The sequence below is a fragment of the Antechinus flavipes genome, chromosome 1, assembly GCF_016432865.1.
Source record: "Antechinus flavipes isolate AdamAnt ecotype Samford, QLD, Australia chromosome 1, AdamAnt_v2, whole genome shotgun sequence".
NCBI lineage: Eukaryota > Metazoa > Chordata > Mammalia > Dasyuromorphia > Dasyuridae > Antechinus > Antechinus flavipes.
In genome coordinates this window covers 167,487,197-167,513,577 of record NC_067398.1, presented here as the reverse complement: position 1 = coordinate 167,513,577, position 26,381 = coordinate 167,487,197, and the positions used below count along the sequence as shown (strand labels likewise).

At 34.5% G+C, this 26,381-nt stretch overlaps 1 protein-coding gene across 1 annotated transcript in view; it reads right to left on the bottom strand.

Moving 5' to 3' along the window:
• ATG10 (autophagy related 10) overlaps positions 1-26,381 on the bottom strand; it is a 315,023-nt gene that overhangs the window by 56,150 nt on the left and 232,492 nt on the right. The window contains exon 6 of the mRNA XM_051992929.1: positions 21,753-21,850. Coding sequence (XP_051848889.1) covers positions 21,753-21,850 — 98 coding nt within the window. The remainder of the gene's footprint in view (positions 1-21,752; positions 21,851-26,381) is intronic.

Genomic DNA, 26,381 nt, shown 5'->3' with positions numbered 1-26,381 from the left:
GATCCAGAAAAATTAAGTGCCTTGTTTATCCAAGCTCCCACAGCTAGAAAATGCCAAAGACCAACTTTGAATCCAGTTGTCTCTTGATTTCATATTCAAGACTCTTTCCATTATGTCTTTTTGCATCTCAAATGACTGAAAGTCCACTTCCACAAATTTGCTTGTATTTTTGTCCTCACCCCTAAACAGAACAATCTTTAAACTGGAATGATTGGAACAAACATAATTAAGAGGAATAGGATATAAAAAGTTTTATGAAAGAATCTAGTCATTTATAACAAACTCAAGTCTGTTTTACTGATAATTGATACCACATAATTTCAAAATAATTTGCAAGCATGATGAAGAAATTATTGTTTGTAAGTTTTGAGAAATCTTTCAGAAAGGAGAGGTGGCAGAAGCTTGGAAACAGGAAAATAATGCCTATAAAAAGAGTGGAAATCATAACAGGATCAGAGGAATGGTAAATTAGTTGTTTTCTGCAAACCTTTTTTTTATAATCATAATTTTTTTATTTTTCAAAATACATGCAAAGATAGTTTTCAACAGTTACCTTTGCAAAACCTTGTGTTCCAAATTTTTCTCCCTCCCTTCCAACCTCTCCCCTCCTCTAGACAGCAAGTAATCCAATATAGGTTAAAAATTGCAATTCTTCAAACATATTTTCATATTTATCATTTTGCACAAGAAGAATCAGATCAAAATGGAAGAAATGAAAAAGAAAAAAAACAAGCAAACCAACAAACAACAACAAAGGTGAAAATACTATCTTGTGATCTACATTCAGTCCCCAAATTCTCTCTCTGGATGCAAATGGCTCTTTCTAACATGTTTATTGGAATTGACTGAATCATCTCATTGTTAAAAAGAGTCAAGTCTATCACAGTTGATCACTGTATAATCTCATTGTCATGTATCATGATCTCCTAATTCTGCACATTTCACTCAGTATCAGTTCATGTAAGTCTCTCCAGATCTCTATGAAATCATCCTGCTGATCATTTCTTACAGAACAATCATATTCCATAATATTCATGCACCATCATTTATTCAGTCATTCTCCAACAGATGGGCATCTACTCAGTTACCACTTCCATGTCATTACAAAAAGAACTGCTACTAACATTTTCAATAAAACTTTTTAACTTAAAAATATCAGTAAAAGGAATTTGCTCCACATAACTAAAATTAAATAAATAAAAAAAATACCATAAGAGGTAAAACAAATTCCACAAAATAATAAAGAGGAACTTAACTATACCACCACCATCACCACTACCACCACCACCATCATTATCATCACCATATCATCATTATCACTATCATCATCACCATTATCATTATGTTGGAGAGGGACTGAACTTGTACAATGATTTCAATGGTATAGGAAATTTTGAGATGAGTAAACTTCCTGTATAAGTGTAGGGTTGGAACTTTATCTGAACCTTTTAATTCTAAGACTACTTATCCCCGATGCAATATTATTCTAGAAATAATAAAATTAATAGCTAACACTTAATTTGGCACTTTGAACTCCTTGCCTTCTTTTTCCCATGACAGTGATTCTGTGATGCTTCTCCATAATCTACAAGAGGTAGCATATGGTGAATCTATCCACACACATAAATGAAAGAAAGTAACTGGGGGTAAAGGGGAAGGAAAGGAGTAGAAGATTGGGCAGACTGGAACTAGCTAAATAGGATCACACATATACAATTAGAAAAGACTTTTAAAAATATCTAGTCCCCAAATCTATTTTTCATATAAGAAAACTGAGATTAGTGAAGTTAAAGGGCATATAAGAAGCGCTTTGTACTTTCCCTATCTTAAAATTCTTATATTTATTTGAAACATGGCAGTGGACCAGAGGACTTAGGTTCAAATTTTAAATCTGCTTCTTGTGTGCCTTTTAATCTCACTGACCTCAGTTAGAATTAAAACAGGGCACCAGAAGGAAAAATGAATAAAAATTCAAAGAGAGGACAGAAAACAAAATGAACAAGTATTATACTATGAACGAAAATGAACCAAAAATCTCCTGGTCAACAAGATAATTCATAGACTTCATAGAAAAAAAGAACAGTAAGAAACTTCAGAATGACTTAAAAAAATAGAAACTTTTAAAAGAAGATATATAATAAGTAAAATTAGGTCAGATATGAATTATCGATGTAGAATTAAAGAAAATAATAGATTACAGCATCCAGAAGATACAGCAAAGAATCTTTCCAAAGAATTAGAAGTAATCAAAAAGAGAATGACAGATTTGTAAGATAAAAAATTCCAAGTAGAAGAAAAAATTGGCAGAAGAAAAGCAAAATGACAACAACCTTAAAAATATATATATATGAATTTTATATAAGCCAAATTGGTTGAAAACAAGATATTCATCAATCATTGGTCCTTTCAGAAAAATGATACTTTAAAAAGTTCTTCAAAGGATTGAAGTAACTTCCTAAAACTTTTAAGAGGAAGCATAACATAATATGGCACTGATCTTGAAGTCAGTCAGATATGAGTTCAAATTCTACCTTTGATAAATACTGGTTTATGTCCCTGGACAAGGCACTTAAACTTTCTGTTCCTCTAGTTACTCATCTTTAAAGTGAGGGGGTTGGACTTGCTGGTCTCTCAATTCTTTTCTAGCTCTAAGTCTATGATTCTATGAATACAGATAGCATAATATAACACGGATCAATTAACTGTATAGATCAATTATATAATTCAACAATGATACTGTATGAAGATGTATTCTGATGGAAATGGATTTCTTTGACAAAGAGATCTAACTCAGTTTCAATTGATCAATGATGGACAGAAGCAACTACACCCAAAGAAAGAACACTGGGAAATGAATGTAAACTGTTTGCATTTTGGTTTTTCTTCCCGGATTATTTCTACCTTCTGAATTCAATTCTCCCTGTGCCACAAGAGAACTGTTCGGTTCTGCACATATATATTATATCTAGGCTATATTGTGACATATTTAACATGTATAGGACTGCTTGCCATCTGAGGGAGGGGATGAAGGGAGGGAGGGGAAAAGTCGGAACAGAAGTGAGCACAAGGGATAATGGTGTAAAAAATTACCCTGGCATGGGTTCTGTCAATAAAAAGGTATTAAAAAAATTTTCTACAGATCAACACCCCCCCCACACACACACGCATACCCCTACATCCCTGTGCTTGAATTTCAAGGTATACAGTAGTTAAATTTCACAATTTAAATAGTAAACAATATATTCTGCAAACAGGAGAAACAGATTTTAACAATGACAGATAGTTCATTTGAATAACCTAGTATTTTCTTCAGTAATGTCAAATTAAAGAAGAGAATGGAAAGGCAAAAAAAGCACAAGTTCTCTTATGAAATAATATATCATGAAAACTTCAGTTTAATCATCAGTGAAAAAGGTAGATTTTTAATAAAATAGAGCCATTTAAGGCACTTCTGCCTAAAGTGCCCCGGATAAAAAATTAAGCACCCCAGATAAGAGAAAGGAAAAAAAAGTAAACATATGATTATTATAGAATGACTAATTAATGAAACTGATTCTTTCATGTTTATATGCTATATGCTTGTTTTTCTGTTGTTGAATAAAGAAACTAAGTTAAAAGTTTCTTTTGTAAAAGTCTCATTTCTAAGATATATATAAGGAACTGACCCAAATTTATAAGAAAAATCATTCTTCAGTTGATAAATGGTCAAAGTATCAAAAGAATGAAAAGGCAAGAGAGAAATTCAAGTTTTCAAGGTCTTATAAAAATGTTCTTAATCATTAAAATTGCAAATTAAAACCATTCTGAGGTTCCTCCTCACAACTGACATCAGACCAGCAAAATTGGCAAAAAGGGATAATGACAAATGCCAGAAAGGCTATGGAAAACATACATACACATGTATATTGAAACATATATGCAAATTGAGATATCCATCTATCTTTTTATCTATCTGTTACAAAAACTTTGTTTTTCTTTTTCAATGGGGGAGGGAGAGGTGGAAGAGAAAGTATACAGATTTTTATTAACTGAAAAACATTTAATTTTTAAAAAGAAATTGAGCTTAGGAATAAAAAAAAATTAATAGGGATCATTAAGGATAAAATAAAGACCAAAGGAACTAAAGATTTAAGAGTAACTTGAAGAATAAGGTCTAAATCTCATGACCTCTAAGAAGTAACAGTATGACCCTAGTCCATGAATTGGAGGATAGAATCCCAAATAGACTAGAAGGCAAAAAATAAGAAAAATGTTATACTATTATGTCAACAAAATAAGATTAAAAGATAGCCAACTCCAACTCATAATAACCACCAAAACTGATTCTAGAAGGCAGATAATGAAATATATTTCCCTCTTCTTAAAAAGGGATGGGAGACTATAGGTATCCAGTATTACAGATGTTATTAGACATGTTTGCTCTATTGGGTACTTTTAACTATTTTTCTTGATCACAAAGGAGAATTCAATGGCAGCAATGATAGAAAGGGATTATCTGAAAATCACTCTGACACACATACACTCACATGTACATACAAAAGGTACCAATAACATTTTTAAATATATAAAGTCAACTGCAGTTTCTGAAGTACTCCACTAGAAATTCCTCACTAGTCAACATCAACCTATTAATGACCACTCTTTTGGTCTGGTTCATTTAAAGAGTGTTGAATTTGTCTAAATACACTTTTATCTAGCTCATATTTCTCCATTTTGTTCACAAAAATAGCATGATAAACTTTGCCAAACATTTTACTGAAATCTAAATTTATTATCTACAGCAAACTGAAGATCCAACAGTCAGTTATTCTGACAAAAAAAAAAAAAAAAGGAAATAATGTATGTCTGATGTAGTCTGCTCTTAAGTCATATGACTCAATGCCAGCTGCCTTTCTAGATAGTCAAAAGCACTCTATTAATAATGTGGTCTAGAATTTTGCCAGGGATAGATATCAAGCTCAAGCTTTTTCATTTTCTTTCTTTCTTTTTTTTTTTTTAATGAAAATTGGGACCATAGTTTTTCTTTACCCATTGTGCCATATCCTTTCCCTTTTTGATCTTTCAAACATCACAGACAGCATCTTGGCAATCCCTTCTGTCAATTCTTCAGGACTCAAGGATATAATCACCTTTCTGGGCTTACAGACTACAACTCCTTGAAGCAAGAAATATTTTCTGACAATCTTTACTAGGTACTATTACAAAATTGTCTCACTAGGAGCTCTATTTCCTATTAACCATTTTTATTCTAGTCTTCTCAGGCTAAAGAAAGACTCTTGGGAAAAGAAAACAATTTTTAAAATTCAGATAAAGAGATTTACTTTTTTACCACTGTGAAAAAATACATCACATCCCTCCTTCAAAGGGAAAGCCCAAGTTAAAAAGAGAATCAATACTACCTTTTTATTGTTCAATAAATACAGGATTATGTATTGACTCCATCATCTTCCTGTTTCCCACCATATAGTTGAATAACATTATTTTTTTGTGATTCTCAACAATGATTATCAGTCTCAATTCTTTCTGGGATGAATGCCCTGACAAAAGTCTTGCAAGACACTGCAATTTGTTTTTATTGTAGTTAGCTAGATGATGATACAGTGGGTAAACCTGAGTTCAAATCTAACCTCAATCACTTACAAGTTTGTATCCTGGGCAAGTTACTTAATTGATGTTTACCTCAGTTTCCTCAATTGTAAAATGGGAATGATAATAGCACCAACCTCCTAGGGTTATTGTGAGAATTGAATGAAATAAACTTACAACATACAATGCAAGGCAATTAGTAGATACTTAATAAATGACTTGTTTCCTTCCTTATTTCTCTCTTTGATTTGCTCCTCAGTAACTTTTTCATGTTTAATACAAGTGTCTAAAAATCTGCACCAATTAATGAGTTTCCTGTACAATCATATCATTATTTTTAGGGCAGCCACCTTCCCCTTTTCTTCCTTAGTCAAAACTTTTCTTCTCACATTTTCTAAGTTTCATTCTTGAAAGCCTGCCATCTCTCAAGGCCTTATTCCTCCTCCAATATATTATGTCACTGCATCTTACTCTCTAAACCCTTTGAAATCTTCTTTCTCAAAATTTAGGATTAGAATCAGACTATGCTACCTTTTCTTTCCCCTCTTACAAACAATAGTGATGCTTTGCCCTCTACTGATTTTTACATAAATACTCTTTATCATGTTTTTTCCTATCAGTTTCTTTAAGTTTCTTATCACTCCATTTATCCAGTCACTTTTGAATGATATATTATTATTGTAGAGCTAAATTCCAGTCACGCGTCCCATCCCACTAAGTTTCAGGTCAAATTTGTCCTGGATATTATCTTTGCTTTATGCAATTGTATGTAGATATCTGACTTTTATTGTTAACTTTCTTCTTTGATATTGTCTTCTGTGAATTACTAGGTATCTATTCTGCTATTTTTCTGTTTTGAACTTCTTTCTATGGTACCAGGCTTAACATTTTGTCAATTTAGAGCCCCTTAATCAGATTCATTAAAATGAGGCTTTTTAAAAAAAATCAACCTTTGTTAGATTCATACTCCCCACCTCCATCCCCCACCTCTATCCCTGCGTCGAGTCCATTTTTCCTATTTTAAGCAATAATACAAAAATTCAAATCACATCTTCAGCATCACCACCTTTGCTAGTTGAACAAGAAGCTGTTTTCCCTTTGCACCTGCTACAGTAGAGGGAGCCTGTGAACTTGTTTTTAGCTTGGGATCCATGAACTTGGTTTGCTTATTATAATTCTGATGACTGTATTTCGATATAACGGGTTTTTTTTTTAATAACCCTATGTATTTTCCTAAGGAGTCCATAAGCTTAACAAGACTGACTACATGAGAGATAGATGACACACACAGAAAAGGTTAAGAATCCCTATTTTATAAGATGAGCCTTATACATTGTACTTAGCTCCAAATACTCAGTCTTTTTTCTTTTCTTCCTTCTCTGTGTCACTTTTGTTCACCCTCCAACATCTAGAATTCCCTTGTGCCTCTTCACATTTTTTTTCACCCAGAGCACTTTCCCCATCTTTTCAGGAAACACCTCCTTCACCTTAATAAACCACAAGGTAGGGCTATATTTCTCCAGCCCTTTCATTTATGCATGTAGGATGGAAATCTACCTGTATTTTGTGAATCTATCAGCCTTACTTGGTATTAGCAGAAATATGAACAGAGGACAATCTTGAAAAGTCAATCAAAATTCTCTTTGAAGAAATAGTCCCAATCATACTCAGAGAGCTTCAGAATCAGAGGAAGCCTTATGGTCACTGAGTCCCTCATCCCCACTCCTTTTTAATAAATGAGGAAGCTATAGCAGAACTCTCAATACAGAGTTGAAATGACTTATCCAAAATCACTAGTCAATAAATGGCAGAGTCTACAGGAGAAATTAGATTTTCTGATCTATAGTCCAATAGCTTTTCCATTATACTGTGTTTTTGCTTCATGAGAAGTTCCCACAGAAGAGGGAATAAGTTTCAGTGAGCAGAACTAATAGTTTCTTGATTTTATGAAGCTATAGTACAAAGTATAATGATTTAAAAGCACATATCCCCATTATGCCATTATGCCAATGCTAGCTGTTGAATCAATTATGTTGTGGGCATTTTTGGTGCTCTTTTCTCTCCCTGTAATGCCCCTCACCTTGTTTCAGGGATCCTGTGTTGTTGTTTTTTAGGAAGGCTGTGCCTAATATACAGGTGTACTTTGGGGAAGTAAAATGATTCCATTTCTTCTTAAGCTGTTTGCCCAAGGAATTGCTACTAATGAAATGGAGAAATCTGCATGGTGATAAAGGATTAATGCAATTTTCTGTCAGGTTTATCAGCATACCAAAAAATGAGCATTTCAAGAAAAGCAGTTATCAGTAGCAGGAATTTTTTCTGTCAGAATATCGTAACTGGAGAGATGAGGCACAATAAGCTATAGAAAATCTGATGAGAGGTGATGTAATCAAGAGATACAGATAATGTCTTCAGCAAGCTGTGCCTAGTTATTTCTTTAGAGAAGGAAATAACTAGGAATCAGAAAATCAGTTAGATATAGATTCAGTCCTTTGTTGAGTTCAATTTTTGGATGACATTTTGCCAATTCCCACCAAGGCTGTGAGACTTTAGAATAACTTGTTTCCCAAATTATTCTAGAGAAAAAGGATATGGCTTAAATTTATTTCATAAATGTGCAATAATGTTATGCTTTACCACTTTATTATTTATTTCTGTCTTGAGTAAATATCTTGCTGTTGTAATGACGCTGATTTTTGTAGGTATCTGTTAAGATGATAAGCAGAGAAATAGCTAGATCAGAATTGACTTCACAAGTTCCCAATTCTCTGAATGAAGGCAAGAGGAGATCAAAGAGATAAATTAACATTGAAAATTCCCATGCTTGTAACTCTAGTCCTTGGGTGATCCAGAGTATTGGATTACAGGAAAATATTTATGTGTTTGGCTCTCAGAAGTATAAATCAATGCTAAGAGAGTCCAAAAATTATATCACTAATTATGTTTTAGGTAATATTGTTACTAACTATAGATTGCAATATGGCTTCAAGTAAAGTTTCTACTTAAAAAAAAAAGAATAGAAATAACACATTCTACTCAGGATAGTTTCACATATTTCTGTACTAATGGAAAAAAAAATACTAGGAAGTCCTATTGGAATAAAAAATATCCACATCAGTATAAAGGAAAATTTGTCATTTTAAAAGAAATAAATTCTAACTCAGGAAAATGTGAATTTAATTAGTGCCTATGTAACTATTTTTTGTTTAACTTAAAACTTTCTTGTCTTGTTTTCTTTTAATAAGAACATGATCCCTCCTTTCCTCCCCTCTATTCAAAAATTGTTTACTAAGCCTCTAAAAGAGGCCAGTTAGTACTGAAGAATTCTTTTGGCATAGACAACGTGACTGTTGGAGCTGGGAGGTTTTATATTGAAACATCTGAAAGAAAAACTAGAAAAGAATTATCTATAGAGCACATCAGTATAAGAGCTGAATGTGCACATTTAACTGGAAAGATGCTGTGTAGTACACATTATGCATCTTACAGGAAGCTAAAAGTAAGTTTATTATAGTAAACATTAAGTAATGTTTTTACTGGCTTAAGAATAGGATTTAAGAATTCAGAAAAAACAATGTGAAGATCAAAATAAGCTTAAATGAAGTATCGACTGATTAGGATAGGCCTCAAACCCTAAGGAACCATCTATCATAGTATTGTACCCTTCTTAGAACTTCATTCAGCTGAAACACAACAGCTGTCTGTCCCTAGGAACAGAATGAGTCAAAATTAAAGCAACAGCCCTCTAAACCGTGGATCCAAGTAATAAAATTCTCTCTTTGTGATGATCTAGCTAAATGTTAAGAACAAAACCACACAAAAATATGTAAAATTGAATGCTTACTTGAGCCTTCTATTATTTATTTGTATGAAGTAAAAAAATCTCCCTTCTGCTTGTCCAGTCATAATGACAAAGGAGTAGAAAGTAAAGAATTCAATACAAATTCTTTCATAGTTTAATTACATTGTTCAAATGCTTAAGATCTTTTGTTTCCTTCAAAATCGACAAGCAGCTCAAGAGCTATTAGAACTAACTGAATTAAAATTAAGAAATTAAATAAAAATACAGATAAAATGCTACATTTAATGACATTTCTTTTTTTCCTACCTCATCTCCCCCTTATCCCTACTCATGTTTTCATTCTAGGAACTGTGTGTGCACAGGGAATTATGTGAACATCTGGGTTACCCATTACTACCCTTGGCAACTTTCATTTATCTTCACAATTCTCCTCCCAGTTTACTAAGGAAAAGTTATTGAAATCAAAGCAAATAATTCTATTTATGGATTTTTTTTAGCTAAATCATGTAATTTATGAATTTTTACTTTTCACTCAACATTTTCTCTCATATTATATTAATTTACCATTTTCATTTTCCTCATTTGCACAATTAACTTTCCTTGAATTCTGAAGGAAAAAAATATAGTTACTTATTTGAGAAGAGGTACAGAATTAAAAACCCTATATTATAGCTATAATAGCAAATTTATACTCCAAAGCACACAAAATTAGACCTAGTCAAATGGACCTTTCAGGGCATCTAGTCAAAGCTTCTAATTTTACAGAAAAAGAAACTGAAGTCTATACAGGTTAAATGACCACCCACACTCACACAAATGTCAGAGACAATATCAGAACCAAGTCCTCAAAATACATATGACTGTTTCTTTCCATCAGATAAACACTTCTACAAAATGATTCAACTCTATATTTATAAACCTGTCAAGTTTGTTAAGTCAAACAATATTTTGCCCTGGTAAAGCTACAGATTCTCTGGGCAAACTGTATACTTCAAGTAACAAAATCTAGAAAGCTAGCTGGCTAAGCATGTAAAAAGAGGTATTGGGGGGGGTGGCAGAGAATTATGTCCTATGGAATTATGAAAAGTCAAAGATAAAAGTCAATAATATTTTCACATAGACTGGTAGCATCATACTACTTTGTACTTTTTTCCATTTTTATCAGGTTGCAAATAAGTGCACAACCAGAGCTCCTCCTCACTGATGTTTTTCCCACCAAATGTTTTACTGCTATTCAGTAGTTTTCAGTCACATCTGACTCTTGCGATCCTATCTGTGTTTTTTTTTTTTTTTTTTTTTGATAAAGATACTGAAGTAGTTTGCCATTTCCTTCTCCAACTTATCTTATAGATGAAAAACTGAGACAAAAAGAGCTGAGTGACTTGCCCAAGGTCACATAGCAAATAAGTGTTTGAGGCTGGCTTTGAAGTCAGGAAATCTCCAGGCCTAATGCTCTATCTACAATATCAATTAATTGCCTAATTACCATTCCACAAATAAGAATAAATTCGTTGAACTTTAAAATAAAAAAAAGGTGAAAGAAAAAACAATTTTGAAAAATTTGAAATTATTTCTTTTATAGGAGTTCAGAATAAAATAAAAGTAAGCAGAACAACAATGTAAAGAAAAACAATACTAAAAGCAAAATTGTGTTGGGGTTGCAGATGAATTGATTTCAGAGGACTGACAGTGAAACATAGCAGTATCCGCTTGGCTCGACAGTGATAGAATGAGGGCAGAATGATATGGCCATTGGTTTATTTGGCTTAGCTATGTGGTCAGGTGGGTAGGTAGTACAATGGCTAGAGTGTTTGCCCTGGAGATGGGAAGACTCACTTTCCCAAGTTCAAACTTGGCCTCAACTACTTACTAGTTATATGACCTTGGCAAGTCATTTTAAAAATTTGTTTACTTCCATTTCCTCATCTGCAAAAAAAAAAAAAAAAAAAAAAAATGAACTGGAGAAGGAAATGGCAAAGCACCCCAGTTTCTCTTCCAAGAAAAGTCCAGATAGGGGTCAAAAAGAGTTGGGCATGATTGAACAACAAATTTCTTGTTGCAAAGAATGGTTATTGGGAAATGTTAGCAATGTGAATAAGTAAAAGTAAATGAAACATTTACTTTTAAAATTAAAGAGCATTGCAGAAATTAAAGTATTATTCTACTTTTTACGGCAAAAAAACTGGACAATTAACAAACTAGACATAAGCATAAAGAAGAAACATGAGCCTAGCCTTTTAATTTTTTTGCCTGATTAAGTTTAATTGATAAAAAATTACACTAGCATAATCTATAGATGTTCTATTTTTGAGAAACATACATCTTCCTATAAATTCTGAATTCATTTGAATGTGAAATGAAATGAGACATGCCAGAAAGTTAATTAGGAGAAGAAATTATTTGGATTTTTTTTTAAAAACACCAACAAATCCTCTTTTGAGAATAATTTCTTCATTTAGTCAATGGGTCAGTCACAATTATGGTAAGGAAAAAGGAGAATAAAACCTAGAGGAGGAATAAATATTATAGAAAAAAAAACCTGTAGCATCTAATATATAATAAAAGCATTTGAGGCCTTAAATGCAAAAAAAAAAAAAAAAAATACTTATAAAAATATTCAAATAAAATATTTGTGCCATTCTAGTAAAATATAAGGAATAGGGGATAGAGCATACTCAAAATAAGGTTTCCATAAGATGTTGCAAGTTTCAAGGTAATGCAGGATAACAATCACTATTGATGGATCAGTTTTCAGAAGAAGGAACTAGCCTAACTACAAAGTCCTGAGAAAGGGGGCTAGGCTAGAAACTCCCTTAAATAGGCCAGGGTCAATGACCTAGAAAAGGCTTTTCTTCATTGTGCTTGCTTAATAGGCTCCTTGTATATCATCTGACACACTCTGAGGGCAGAGATAGTTGTCATGTCTTATTGTTCATGAATTACATGACCAGGAAGGGAGAACATGTCTAGGAGCAACACATAAGGGGTGGATAAACAAGGCTGTAAACTAGAAGAGCTTTGACCAACCAGAACTCTGAAGAGAATGTAGGACTAACCTTAAGAGTATAAAAGCTTGCTCTCCTTTCTGTATCAATGTGTGAACTAACGCATACGGAGTTTTTACACTTGCTTTCACAGGAGCATTTAAAAAGTTTAAGTGCTTCACTCATCCTGAGGTTGTTCATTTATTGTATCCTTTTTGGGGTTCATAATTTTATTTATAACATCTGGAGTCTGGAGGACCCGAGTTCAAATTTGTCTTTAGCCACTTAATACGTACTAGCTGTGTGACCCTGGGCAAGTCACTTAACTTCAATTATCTTGCAAGTCCCCTCCCCCCAAAAAAAGTCAAGAATAAACAAGATTCAAGACAGAAACATTTCTCTGGAGATAATATAAAACACCCAAAACATTAACAAATTATGCTTGATGTCAATGATCATACCAAAGGAAACCATCCTCTGCTCCTTTGGTAGGTTTATCATTTATGAAAAGTCAAATACTAATGCTATGTATGGGAGGAAAGCCAAGTGTGATTTCATTGGTAAAGGGAACCCCTGTTATCAATGTAGATCAGCACTTGCTCTGCCATTGAGAGGGTAAGTGACTTGTCCAGGATCACAGCAAGCATATTCAGAGATGAGACTCAAATTGAAGTCTTTCTGATTCTACCTGCCTTTCTAGCCATGATGCTCCTTAATAATTGATTTATCTGTTGAAAAATGTAAAATAATTCTTTTATTTAAAACTTAAAATACAAAATAGATAGAAAAAGGAAAAAAACCCCAACATTGTCATGTGTCCAGCAGAACATCAGAGAGGATTCAAAATATAGGACAATAAATTTCCATTTCAAGAGGGCATATATAATAATAAAAAATATTACATTCATGACTATCTTTGCTTTTTGTTTTCTACTGTGCACTCTGTATTTTTATTTTTTCCCCTTTCATGCCCTTACACTTCCCCAAAGGTAGCCCAAGCAGGCTACAGTTAAGTAAGAATTACACACATACATGCACATATATAAAAATATATATACACACACATATGCCCACATAAATATATATCTATATATATATACATATATACATACATAAATATGCATCTAAAACAATATTAATATGGCTGACACATAATGGAGATTTCTTTCCTGATTAAATTTTAAGTATGACTTTGAGGCCAATGATTACTACCTCTACTTTTTTTTCTAATAAATTCTACTCCTGATCATTGTTATTATATTTGTATATGTATCTTATTTCCTATTTTTGCTAGCTCCTCCACTTTAGTTCTACTCTTTAACTTGACTTGCTGTAACTTAACCCTCCCCCACCATAGATCCCTCTCTTATCTTCTCCACTCATCTTTTCTATTACTCTTTATCTCATTCCCATTAATCTATACATCTTATCCCACTCCCATTAATTTAGACATCCTTCTGTGCTCCACTTTATCCTATTCCTCCCAACTGATTTCTTTATAGATTTTGGAGGGGGCATATTCTTCTTGGTTTGTGTGTGTATATGTATGTGTATGTATGTGTATTAGTCCCTATTTAACCCATTCCAGATATGAGTAAGTTTTTAGAACTACCAACCCTTCTCCTCCATCTAATTCCTGTGTGTTGGTTCTCTACACCTCATTCGTATAGCACAATTACTATTTTTTCCTATATGGTTTTGCTTTTTAAAGTCATGTCATTCTCAGCTCTGCACCAGTCTTTCTTTTGGACTATCCATTTACTAGTGTCAATTTTAGACATATGGATTATATTTCCATGTATAAAACATAAATAATTTTTCTTTATTGAGTCCCTTGAAATTAGTCTTTGATGTGGCTCTTACATATTAAATTTTCTACTGAATTCAGATTTGTGTAAGACAAAATTCTGAAGATCTTAGAGTTCTATGAATGTCCATTTTTTAGTTCAATATTATACTTAATTTTGTTGGATATAATACTTTTTGGCCACAGGCCTAGTTATTTTGATTGTTGATATAAAATACTCCAAGACCTGCAGCTGATAAATCCTATACAATTTTAATTGTAGTTCCAGCATATTTGGAGTTTTTATTTTGTTTTGTTTTTGTTTCTTGTAAAACTTCCTATATATTGTCCTTGTAGAATCTCTTTGAGGTGGTTACCAGTGGATTGTTTCTATTTCTACAATTTCCTCTTGTTCTATCACTTCAGTACAATTTTCTTTGATTATTTCTTGTAGGTCAAAGGATATGCATGAATTTGGACATAGATGATCATTTATCAATTGGAGTATGGCTCTCATTCTTTATAAATTTGTCTCAGTTCCCTCTATATTTGAGAAATGAGGCCTTATCAGAGAAATTTGCCTCAAAATTCTTTTCACAATTACTATTGCTAACAGTGTTTCCCCTCCATTTATTCTCTCTTTTCTCTCACCTTGTCTCTCCTCAAATATTTTGTTACTGACCACTCCCTCCTTTAATATGCCCTCTCTTTTATCACCTTCCCTCTTCTTGCATTCCCTTCCCCTCTTATTTTCCTGCGGGGTAAAATAAATTTCTATACCTCTAATGAATGTATATTGTCATTTCCTCTTGAGTTAATTCTGATGAGACTAAGATTCTCTCACTCCCCCTTTCCTCCTTCTCTTCTTCTCCACTGTAAAAGCTTTTTCTTGCCTCATTTTTTATGGCATATAAGTTAAACCATTCCACCTCTTCCTTTCCCTTCTCCCAGTACATTCTTCTCTCACCCCTTAATTTCATCTCTTTTTTTAGATATTGTCCCTTCATATTCAACCTACACCTGTCCCCTCTACCTATACATACTCTTTCTAATTGCCATAATAATGAGAAAGTTCTAATGAGCTATAAGTATTATCCCATGTAAGAATGTAAACAGATAAACCTTATTAAGTCCTTTATGATATCACTTTCTGTTAAGTCTGAGCTAGTTCCCTGGAGGCCTCAGGATCAGCCAGAGTCAGGATAAATTAAAGTCCGTGGTCTTCAGGGAAAGAAGGGAAAGAAGCAGGCAAACTGCCAGGGGTTTTACCAAAGATCTCTTCTCGATTTCAGAGTCCAGAATCTCCACCTTTCTACTCTCAATCTGCCAAGTGAGTCTACCCTCTCTCACCCCACTCTCTAATCCTTGCCTCCTATTATCTTAACACCAAACATTGAGCCAGCACCCAACAGTGAGAAGAAGCATTTTTCCATACATATGCTAATAATCATTGTCTCATATCGAAAGGTAATTAGTCTTAAGTGCTCGTTTGTCTGATTCAAGTACACCTTTTCATAGTTTCAGCCCTTTACAACTTTCCTGATTACCTCCATCTGCTTCTCCTGAATCCTCTATTTGAAAAATCAAATTTTTCATTCTACCCTGGGGTCTTTTTTTATGACAAATACTTGAAAATCCTCTATTTCATTGAATAACCACCCTTTCTTCTGAATAATTATATTCAGTTTTGCTGAGTAGGTGATTCTTGGTTGTAATTCTAATTCCACAGCTCTCCAAAATATATTCCAAGCCCTCCATTCCTTTATGGTAGAAGCTACTAAATCTTGTGTGATCTTGACTATTGCTCCAGTATACTTAAATTGTTTCTTTCTGGATTTTCTCCTTGATCTGGGAGTTCCTTAGTTAGGTCATAATATTCACAGGATTTGGGGATCTCTTGCAGGAGGTGATTAGTGGATTCTTTCAATTACTACTTTACTCTCTGGTTCCAGAATATCAGGACAGTTTTCCTTGATAATTTCTTAAAAGATGATGTCCAGGCTCTTTTTAAAAAATCATGACTCTCAGGTAGACCAATAATTTTTAAATGATCTCTTCTGAATCTATTTTCCAAGTCAGTTGTTTTTCCAAAGAGATATTTCGTTTTTTTTTCTCTTTTAAATTTTGCTTTATTGTATCTTAATTTCCTATAAAGACATTAGTTTCCATTAGCTTATTTCTAATTTTTAAGGAATTATTTTCCTCAGTGAGCTTTTGTATCTCTTTTCCCAATTAGCCGATTTTGCTTTTTAAGGCATTTTTCTCCTCTTTAGCTATTAGAATTTCCTTTTGCACCACTCTCAATTCTTTTCCTAATTTTTCTTCTCTCTTATTTAATTTCCAAAATCCCTTTTGAGCTCTTTCATGGCCTGAGCCCAATTCTTACTTTTCTTGGAGGCTTTGGATGTAGGAGCCTTGATTTTCTTATCATCTTCTAAGAGAGTGTTTTGGTCTTGCCTGTCACCATAGTAACTTTCTATGTTCTGAAACTTTTTTTGATGTCTGATCATTTCCCTAACTTTTTTTACTGGCCTTTAACTCTTTATTTAAAGTAGGGCTCTGTTTCCAGGGTGGAGGGTGTACTGTCCCAACCTGTTTTCAGAGATCCTTCTAAGGATCTGACACAAACCCTTCTGTTTCATCTCTGTTAGGCGGGTCCCTGTCCCACTGCAGCTGAAAGATCTAGTGTGCTAAAGCAAAGGAGCTCTGCTTAGCTGTCCCTGGGGCCAGGGCCGGGATGGGGTTGGGGCTGAGGCTGCACTAGTATGGCCTGCACTGGAATTGCATGCTGGGCTCTCACTTGTTGCCACAGACTTTCTGTTGACCTACCAAGTCCTCTTTGGTGTTTGGACTAAGAGGTCTAGAACTTGCCAGTGCTGATATTAATTCAGAAGTTCCTAGACCAGTTCCTACTTTAATGAGGCCAGGGCTGGGTCTGCACTGGTGCTTCTTGCACTAGGATGGTGCATGCATTGGGCACCCATGCCACTTCCACAGATCTTTTCTGTTAGCTTTCTAAGTTACTTTGGCTGGAAAATGTTCTACTCCATCTTTTTTGGGTGTTCTGACACTCTTAAAATTTGTTTAGAGTCATTATTTAAAGGAATTTGAAGCATTTGGAGGGAGAGGTTGGGCAAGTTCCTGCTTTTACTCCACCGTCTTGGTTCCACCTGATTATATCTTGCATTATTGTGTCAAACTTCTTTTTTTGGTTACAGATTTCAATTAATCCAATTATTGTTATGTTTTCTCTTCTTGATCTGTTCTTTTTCTTATGTTTCACATTCTCTTCTATTTTTTTTATTCTTTTTTTTTTTTCTTATTTCTTGATCTCTTATAGTACCACTGGCTTCTCCTTTTCATAAGCTTCTTTTTTCTTGGATGATTCTTTTTTTTTTTTTTTCAGTTTTTCTTCAATCTCTCTAATTTGGTTTTAAAAGTCATTTTTGAGTTCTTATATAAATTCTTTCTGGGTAGGTAGCCATTTAATGTTACTCTTTATAGTAGGAGAAGCTTTTTTTACTTCATCTGAAGATGAACCTCTGTCTTCCCTATTAACTTTCTATAGTTGGATTCTTTCTCTTTTGCTTACCCTTTTTTAAAAATGAGAATTTATCACTAAATAGCTCTAATCCTGGCTGGCAGGGAGTGGGGGTGGTAAAAGAGGAAACAGTGCCTCTGAATTCACTTCAGTTCTTCCCTCTGACCCTGGAACCCAAAACCAAAAACTCTTACCGGGCAGCCAGTAGCATCTCTGCCCCACTGCTTCTCTACTCACTGGGTGTGCTGATTCCTTCTCAACCAGAGCTGCATCTCAGTAGCACAGATGGACTTGGTGTTCCTTATCCGTAGAAGTTCCCTCAGTCTTCCCAGACTCAAACTCCTGATTCCTCTCAATGTCTGGGAAGTGGAAGTTCCCCAAGTCTCATTTGTTTTTCATCAGTCTGTGTTCGCCCTAAGGAGCAATTTTGTTTTGTTTGTGGGGGAAATATGGAAAGCATGGAATTTTCTGACCTACTCCACTATTTTCTCAAAATACTCCCCTGAAAATTTAAAATAATATAAATAATGTACCCGTGTTTCCCCGATAATAAGACCTATCCCAAAAATAAGCCCTCCCCTTACTGTGTAACATTCCTCTAAAATAAGCCCTCCCCCGAAAATAAGCCCTATTGAGATTGTTATTGTAGTGAAGGTGATCCCCTGCGCTACACGCTACATTACGGTACCCTCTGTAGGCACCGTTTCCCCTCCCCTCTCCCCCCGGGTGAAACGCATGCCGCGCTCCAAGGTGCATCCAATCAGAGCTGCAGCAGTGAGCGCGTCATCCTGTTCTTCCCCAGTGATTTGCTTGCTGGCGTCATTGAGAGCAGTGTCGGGGAGGAGAGCTGAGGCAGGACAACATAAAAACCCGGTATGTAAGTGGGAGTGAGGGGGCATGATGGAGGATAAAAGGGGCATGATGGAGGATAAAAGAAGAACTCAGGGGGCATCATAGAGGATAGAAGGAGCACTCAGGGGGCATCATGGAGGATAGAAGGAGCACTCAGGAAGCATGATGGGGTTAAAACATTATTGAGGGGCATGATGGAGTGAAAAGAAGGACTGATGGTCATAATTTTATTATTCTGTCTGCACGGGTCACTTGTGTTTTGGCAATTCGTTTGGATGGAAAGAAAGCCACACCTCTAATCATCAGTAAGGGTAAGAAAGATAAGATTGAACGTGTATCAGGCATTTATGTTCTTGAAACCGAAAAAGCCTGGTATACACAAGCCATTATAAGAAAGTGGGTTGATTTAATGCTGCCACTTGTTATGCGAGGTAACCAAAGAGGTCTGATAATCTGGGATTCAGCCAGCACTCACCGAGCTAAAGAAATGAAGAACTTCCTTGCAGAGAGAAGAATAGATCAAGTAACAATTCCTGCCGTAATAACTGCCTATCTCCACACCCTTCATATTGCAATAAACAAGCCATTCAAGGACCATTTGCGCATGGAAGTCAATGACTACATTGAAAATAGAATGGAAAGAAATCGGCGTGGAAACTTTGTGAAGCCCTATCTGCAAGAAGTCGTGACTTGGGTGAAGAAGTCATGAGATAAAATTACTGACAGCTGTGTCGCCAAGGCACTACGAGCAGGTTACCTGGACAAGACATGTTCATTTAAAGAGAGCTCTATTGCTGGACATGACAGATTGGGTCCACTTCTTCTGAAGGAAATAGAGGCGCAAGACATCCAGGACGGAATTCAGGGTATGGACACTTATGACGATGTTGTTGAAGAAGATGACATGATCATTATTGAATAAAGGTACTTTTTTTTTGTTCACATTTACCTGTTTATTAAAATTGCTGTCAATGTTCATTAAAATAAGCCCTCCCCTGAAAATAAGCCCTCTGGTATTTTTCTGTCCAAAAAAATAATAAGACAGTACCTTATTATCGGGGAAACACGGTAATACTGAAATGGATGATGGAAACTATGTTTAAATTCAATGTCTGTCAGCAGAGTAAAATAGAACCTTTATGCATTGTTAAGCCACAAAAGGCATGAAACATGGAATATTTAGTATCTCGTTGCAAAATCCACCCAAGTGGAAGTGATTTCTCTGAGGTCTGAACTAACATCTTGAAATCTATGTTCAACAGATTACCAGTATACTACCAGAAAAATAATTACATCATGTCTACAACCCCATCTCTAACTCCTTTGTTGGGGGAAAAAAAAGTCATCTGTGTTGGCAGTACTTCTGAAGAAGTAGCAGTAATCCATAAATACTTCTCCATTTTCTTGTCATTTCAGAATGAAGCAACTTCCAGCTCACACATATCCTACCAGGTGCACTAAATTGATGTCATTATGAACCATCAGGAAATACCCACAGAGACCTATACCAACATTGAGAAGTTTTGTTAAACAGCTGTGTATGTGTGCTTTAATTGATTTGTATTATTTAAAATAGGAACAGTTAAAGCCTGTTATCATATGTTGTATCAAAGAGCCAACTACAGACTCCAGGGAGAAGGAGTGCAGAAGAAAGCCAATCACTGCAACTTCACTTGAGCACTTAAGATTATTACTAGAGGAAGCACAATTAAATCATCACACTTTATTAGCTATCATTAGAAATCACTACGAAACATATCAAGCTTCATTATTTGAGAATCATTAACAAGTTATCTTCCTGAATTACTAAAAGTAAAAAAAAAAAATAACTTTTTGCCAAATGTCACCTCAAAAATTCATCATGTAAAGATAAGTTACTGAAATGAATTACCATATTTTTGCACACATTAAATATACTAAAAATATGAAAAGAAATCTAAAGTATTCTGGACATCCAAAATATATCATAAAGGTATTTTCCTTATCCACATACATCCTAATCAGGTCTTATCAAAATCTAACTGGTCCCCCTCTTTACTAAATTTCCTCCATCTCTTCTAAATCCTAGTCATCTACCAAGGTCTCTGAGGCTTTCTTTCTAACACAACTAATACTGAGTATGCTTGGTACAGTCACCTCTGTGATTTTCCATATACAAGTTCTTAGCACACAAAGGCTGATGAAATAGTGCATGTACTACATGAAACACAGCCAGGTAAGTAACTGTCATGAGCAAATTTACATAGGGTATATACTTAAAAGAAAGGGCCCAATTTTGAAATATACATATCTTTGCCATCACCATCACAGATCTGTTATTATAATAGCTTAACTGCAGTGTAATATAATGAAAAACATGTAAGGCAAGTACACCTTACATTTTGCAAAGACTGCTTTTGAAACCATTCTAAAGGATAGGTTATCATCTATCTTCATGTTCATTCTGTACAGCAGTGGAACTTTGGCAAAGGTCTCTTTAGCAATGTCTAGTGTAGATAAAGAGGGGAATAGTATCACCAGCATTCTCAAAGATGATCTTCCCTGCCCCATTTTCCTCTTCCTTCATTTCCTCTCAAATGATACCAAAATAAACCGAAACTGAATTCTGACAATGATCCCAGACTAGCAGCATGAGACATGCAATATCAGATCCTTGATTAAAAGTGAGTAGCCCATTTTAAACATTTTGATTGATAAATAATCTATCTTATCTCTATGATCTAACTCATAACCAGGCATAACATCCTAATGACTGGTAAAGTCAATTGAAAAAGCATGCTTTGATTAGGCTTAATGGAGGCTGGTAAAAAAAAAAAGTAAGCCTTTCCATCCAAATGAAAGTGATTTTGCAAGTGAGACAATTTGCTGTAATGCAAATTCAAGGCTATACTACATACACTGTGAAGAGAGTGCTTTAAAAAAATTCTAAATTCATTAAGTACTGATTTTAGTATATTAGACAGTAATAACAAATTATTTGATTGACAGATCAATTTTCTCCACTTATTTTCCAAAATGATTGCAATTCTATTATCAATCAAAGTTATACTTCAGTTTTCTTGCAAATTTAACTCATATCTACTATGTGAATCACTACAGTGCCCACATAAGAAAATCATCTGTATTTTAATAATACTTCTAAAATGATCCCTACTCTTCTTGAAAATTAATTGCAAAGAAAAACTGGAAATACTATCAAACCTGTTGTGTAATGGTGCTCCACGGCTCTTGAAGAAGACGAGCTTTATAGAACTGATGAACACCATCCCATATCTCCTTCAGTGTTAAAGGTCTTCCATCTGTAAAAGTTTGTAATATTCTTTTGGTTAATTCTTATTTAATGCTCAGAGTATTCCTGCAAATACTGAAAAATTAGAATTAAATCTTTGCTTATACAACACAATCATACATGTGACATATGTAACATACATATATGACAAATACCTAGACATACATGAATATATATATCTTACACTCAATAACAGCTTGGTTTTGGATTAGATTTGTTAGTTCCCATGAGGAAGCTCCTTCTGTCAATGAGAAGAAAATGTATAGATGTCTCTTTAATTTACAGTTTCAATGATTTGCCTGAGGCACAGAGAAGGAAATGACTTGCTTAGAATCACATAGCCCATATTTGTCAGAGGCAGTCACTCTGAGTCTGAAGCTGGCTCTCTCTCTGTATTCTTCCATTAATGCACCTCAGCTACAAACAGAATCTGAAAAACTGTTTGCTAATGTTACTTAAAAATATGACTTCCCTTCTTCATATCACACCAGTACTAAGTTGGGGCAGCCAGGTGGCACCAGAGTGAACAGAGTCCTGGGCTTGAAGTCAGGAAGCCTTAGTTTAAATCCAGCCCCAGACACTTACTAGTGTGTGACTCTGGGCTAGTCACTTTCTCTGTCTGCCTCAGTTTCCTCATCTGTAAAATAAGCTGCAGAAGGAAACAACAAACCATTCATAACTGGGGTTACAAAGAGTCAGACACAACTGAAAACAACTGAATAACAACACTTAAATTTCCACTTGCTAATTGAATATTAATTGGTATATAGTCTTCAGATATTTGGGAAAATAGAATCCAAAAACATTTTGGAGGTAATTTTTTTTTAACACAACTATTAAATTGGTAGCAGAATGACAGAGACATATGCCTGCATTCAGATGAAAACATACCCTAAAGATAGGTCTGTATTTGCCCTGGATATAGCATTCAAATCTTAGTATTTTCTTTGTTTCTTTAAAATCCAGTGCTTATGCAAATTGTGTATTCATTTCATTTATTAGATATCTGCTCTGTGCAAGACATTGTATTAGGGGCTATTGGGAACACAAGATGAACAACTTGGTCCCTGCTATAAAAGAACTTTCAAATTAGAAAGAAAGATAAGAAAAGATCACAAAAATTGTAAGGAATGTGGCACAGTTCTTAAGTACAAAGGGGTTCAAAGGAAGGAAAAAACATTTCTGATCTGAAGTAATCATAAAGTTCAAGTATTTGAAGGAACCATAGAACTCATCTAGTTATCAGAGCCTAGAAGAAATACCCTTGACAACACCCTGTTACCCATCAATACCCTGATTCCAATCTTTTACTTGCAGATCTTTTGATTTCAGTTAATCACTAAAACGGGCATTTAGTTTTTCAATTTCCATCTTACACTACTGTATAGTCCATTAAAAACCAGGTCCTTTCACATGGACTTTTATCTAACTATGCCTTTCTCATTCCATACTTGTACAAATAATTTTTTTTTTCACACAAGTATAGGACTTGGTTTATTCCAATTAAATTCTATCTTACTAGATCTGAATTATTCCTATAACCTGTTGAGATCTTTTGGGATTCCAATACAATCATTCATAGTGTTAGTTATCCCTCACAACACTGTATCTCCCAGAAACTGAATAAACATAACCTACCATTTTTGCCTTTATCCAAGTCACTGATAAAAATATATCATTATCCAACTTACATCTCTCCAATTCATTCATAAGGTTATCTGAAAAAATTTTAAATATCAAGCTGAAATTTAGATATTCCCTGATTCATCAGCATATTAAATAATTAAAGGAAAGGAAGAATGTTATCATTTTGTAATGACTCTTATGCTAGTATTTCAAGGGAATGATGTGCATATTCACTCACAACCTCTATGCTTGCCAATTCTGAGGAAATCTTGCCTATGTCTTCCTGTAAGGGAGTTCCCCCAACATACTGAGGGTCCTTTCTTGAGTTCCATCTATTACTCTTCTCCATGTAACTAGACCATTTTTTAATTTTGAAGACATCCTTTTCATTACTTCCTTGTATGCTAAATTCATCATGTGAAAATAACATGAAAAAAACCATGTCAAATGACTTCATTACCTTCGAAGACATTTATGAGAGCAAAGACAAATCTGGGCTTTACAGCCAAAGAATTAGTCACCTAGTGGCCAACCACACACTTACATTTATTTACATTTTACAAAGCCTTTTCCTCATAACAACTTTGTGACACAGGCAGTTGAAATATTAATATCTTTGATGTACCAATGAGAAAGCTGAGGTTTAAAAGAGTTTAATCACTTGCCCTTGACCATGGGACTGGAAAGGGATAGAAGTAGCACTCAAGCAAAGCTCTCTGAAGTTTGAATCCAGGGTCATCCCCATCCTATATCAGTCATACTGTCACTCACAAGCAACTGGAAATATAATAAGACTGATGTCATAGCTAGAGTATGTCTCACTTTGTAACTGAAAATGTGAACTTTTCTTCTACCTTTATTTTCAATAAATAGCAATACAATATTTTGATACATTTTCAATAAGTATCTTCATCTTGGCATTTATCTGGCGGCAGGAGACCATTATCTTGTGATAAATAGTTTTATTCCATTGACATTTTCATGTCTGTAAAATGAACAAGATTTATTCATCCAATTAACATTTGAATGTCATGTTTAGCTACAAGTTAAAAACAAGCTGCCTTCCATCTTGGTGTTATATTATTTTCTGAACACATTTATAAAATAGGGCCAAATTCTGCCCTTAAGACAAACATTATACATCTTGAAAATTTGTGTGTGTGTGTTTGTTTGGTAGTGTGTGTAAGAGAGAGAGAAAAAGAGAAGGGAAAAAGAGAAAATAAATAAATTTTGAATTAGAAAGGTAGGATACTTAAACATTTAAAATTCAAATAGAAATTCATGTAACTAGGTGTAACTAGGAGATATGACAAAAATGGATCTTAACCTCAATATCATAATAAATTGAACTGAATAAATAAAAACATTAAAAATATATTAAATAATAATGTTAAACACTATTCTAAGTGTTGAGAATGATCTCAAAATAAACAAGACATAGAATGTCCTCCAGTAGTTTATACCCTATTGAGAAATAAGGCATACACTAATAAAAAGCATTCCAAATAAATAAGTGCATGAGAGCTGCAAGTGAGGTGTTATAAGGGTTCTGAGAAAGGAAATATTTATGGATAGTCCCCTCAGGGAAAGCTTTATGAAGGTACAGTAGGGTTGCAACAGGCAGAGACAGGAGTGGAGAAGATCCAGGCAGAGAGTGAGGTACAAGCACATCTAAATAGATAGGAAAGCACTGAATGTTTGTGGGCAAGTGAGCAGTACAAATTAGCTGGAATATTGTTTGAAATAAGGCCATAAAGGCAGGCTCTGCCTTTGATTCAGTAGGCATTAAAAGGTCTTGATGTGGTCAGATCTATAAATAATTAAAATGAATCTGCCAAGCATGTATAAAATGTATAGAAGAGGGTAAGACCAAAAGGAGAAGACCTAGTTTCTATAAAAATCTATATGAGAAGTAATGAGAAGCTGGGAGAGCATGGTGCCAGAAGAAATGGAAAGGAGAAGTCAGATGTGAGTGATTTTGAAAAAGGAGAAATAACAAGCTTTGGCAACTAATTGGGTGAAGGTGAAGGAGAGGAAAAAGTCAAAGGTAATATGAGGTTTTGAGCATAAAACATATAATATAAAAAGAAAAAGTAAAATTGGGGCAAAGATAGATTTTAGGCAAAATATACTAAATTTTAGGACATGTTAAATTTGAGAAGCCATTTGGACAGTGAAGTTGAGATGCCCACTAAAAATATAATTCTGGAACTCATGGGAAAAACCAGAGCTGGACACACAATTGGGAAATGTCTATGTATATATCACCTCAGAAGCAATGGGAATAAATAACATCACTGCAAGAAAGAGTACAAAGAGGTATACCAAGGACATAATCTGGAGTAGTTCCTACATCAAGGAAAAAGAGGAGGCAACAATTAGAGAGATAGGAGATGAAGGAGGAAAGCATGCTTTCGTGGAAGCCAAAGAAGTAGAAGTGTGAAGGAATAGGTCATAAACAATTTCAAATACTGGAAAGATTGTCAATGAGGATGAGGATCTGAGAAAGTCACTGGCAATGTGGCCATTGTTGACCAGTGGCAGTGTTTATAGCAGTGGCAGTAAGCTAGTGGGAAAAGAAGCCAGATTGCAGGAGCCTGAAGAATGATATGGTTAAGAAATAAGAAAACAACTACATTCTGTTCTCTTCTTTGCCCTCTTTCTCCAGTGATGTCATTTACCCCCATTGTTTCTGATGTTCTATTGCTATGTGGACTAAATTTAGGGGTGAAAAATAGGAAGAACAGGGAATATGATTGAATAATTAAACCTTTTTTTTGGAGGGCAAGGGGGACGGTTTGGATAAGGAAGAACATGTTTTACAAGCAAAGAAAAAAGAACCATGGGACAAGAAGAAAATAAACATATGAAATAAGAGGGAATAATTCTTGCAGTATGATACTGGAGGGCATGAT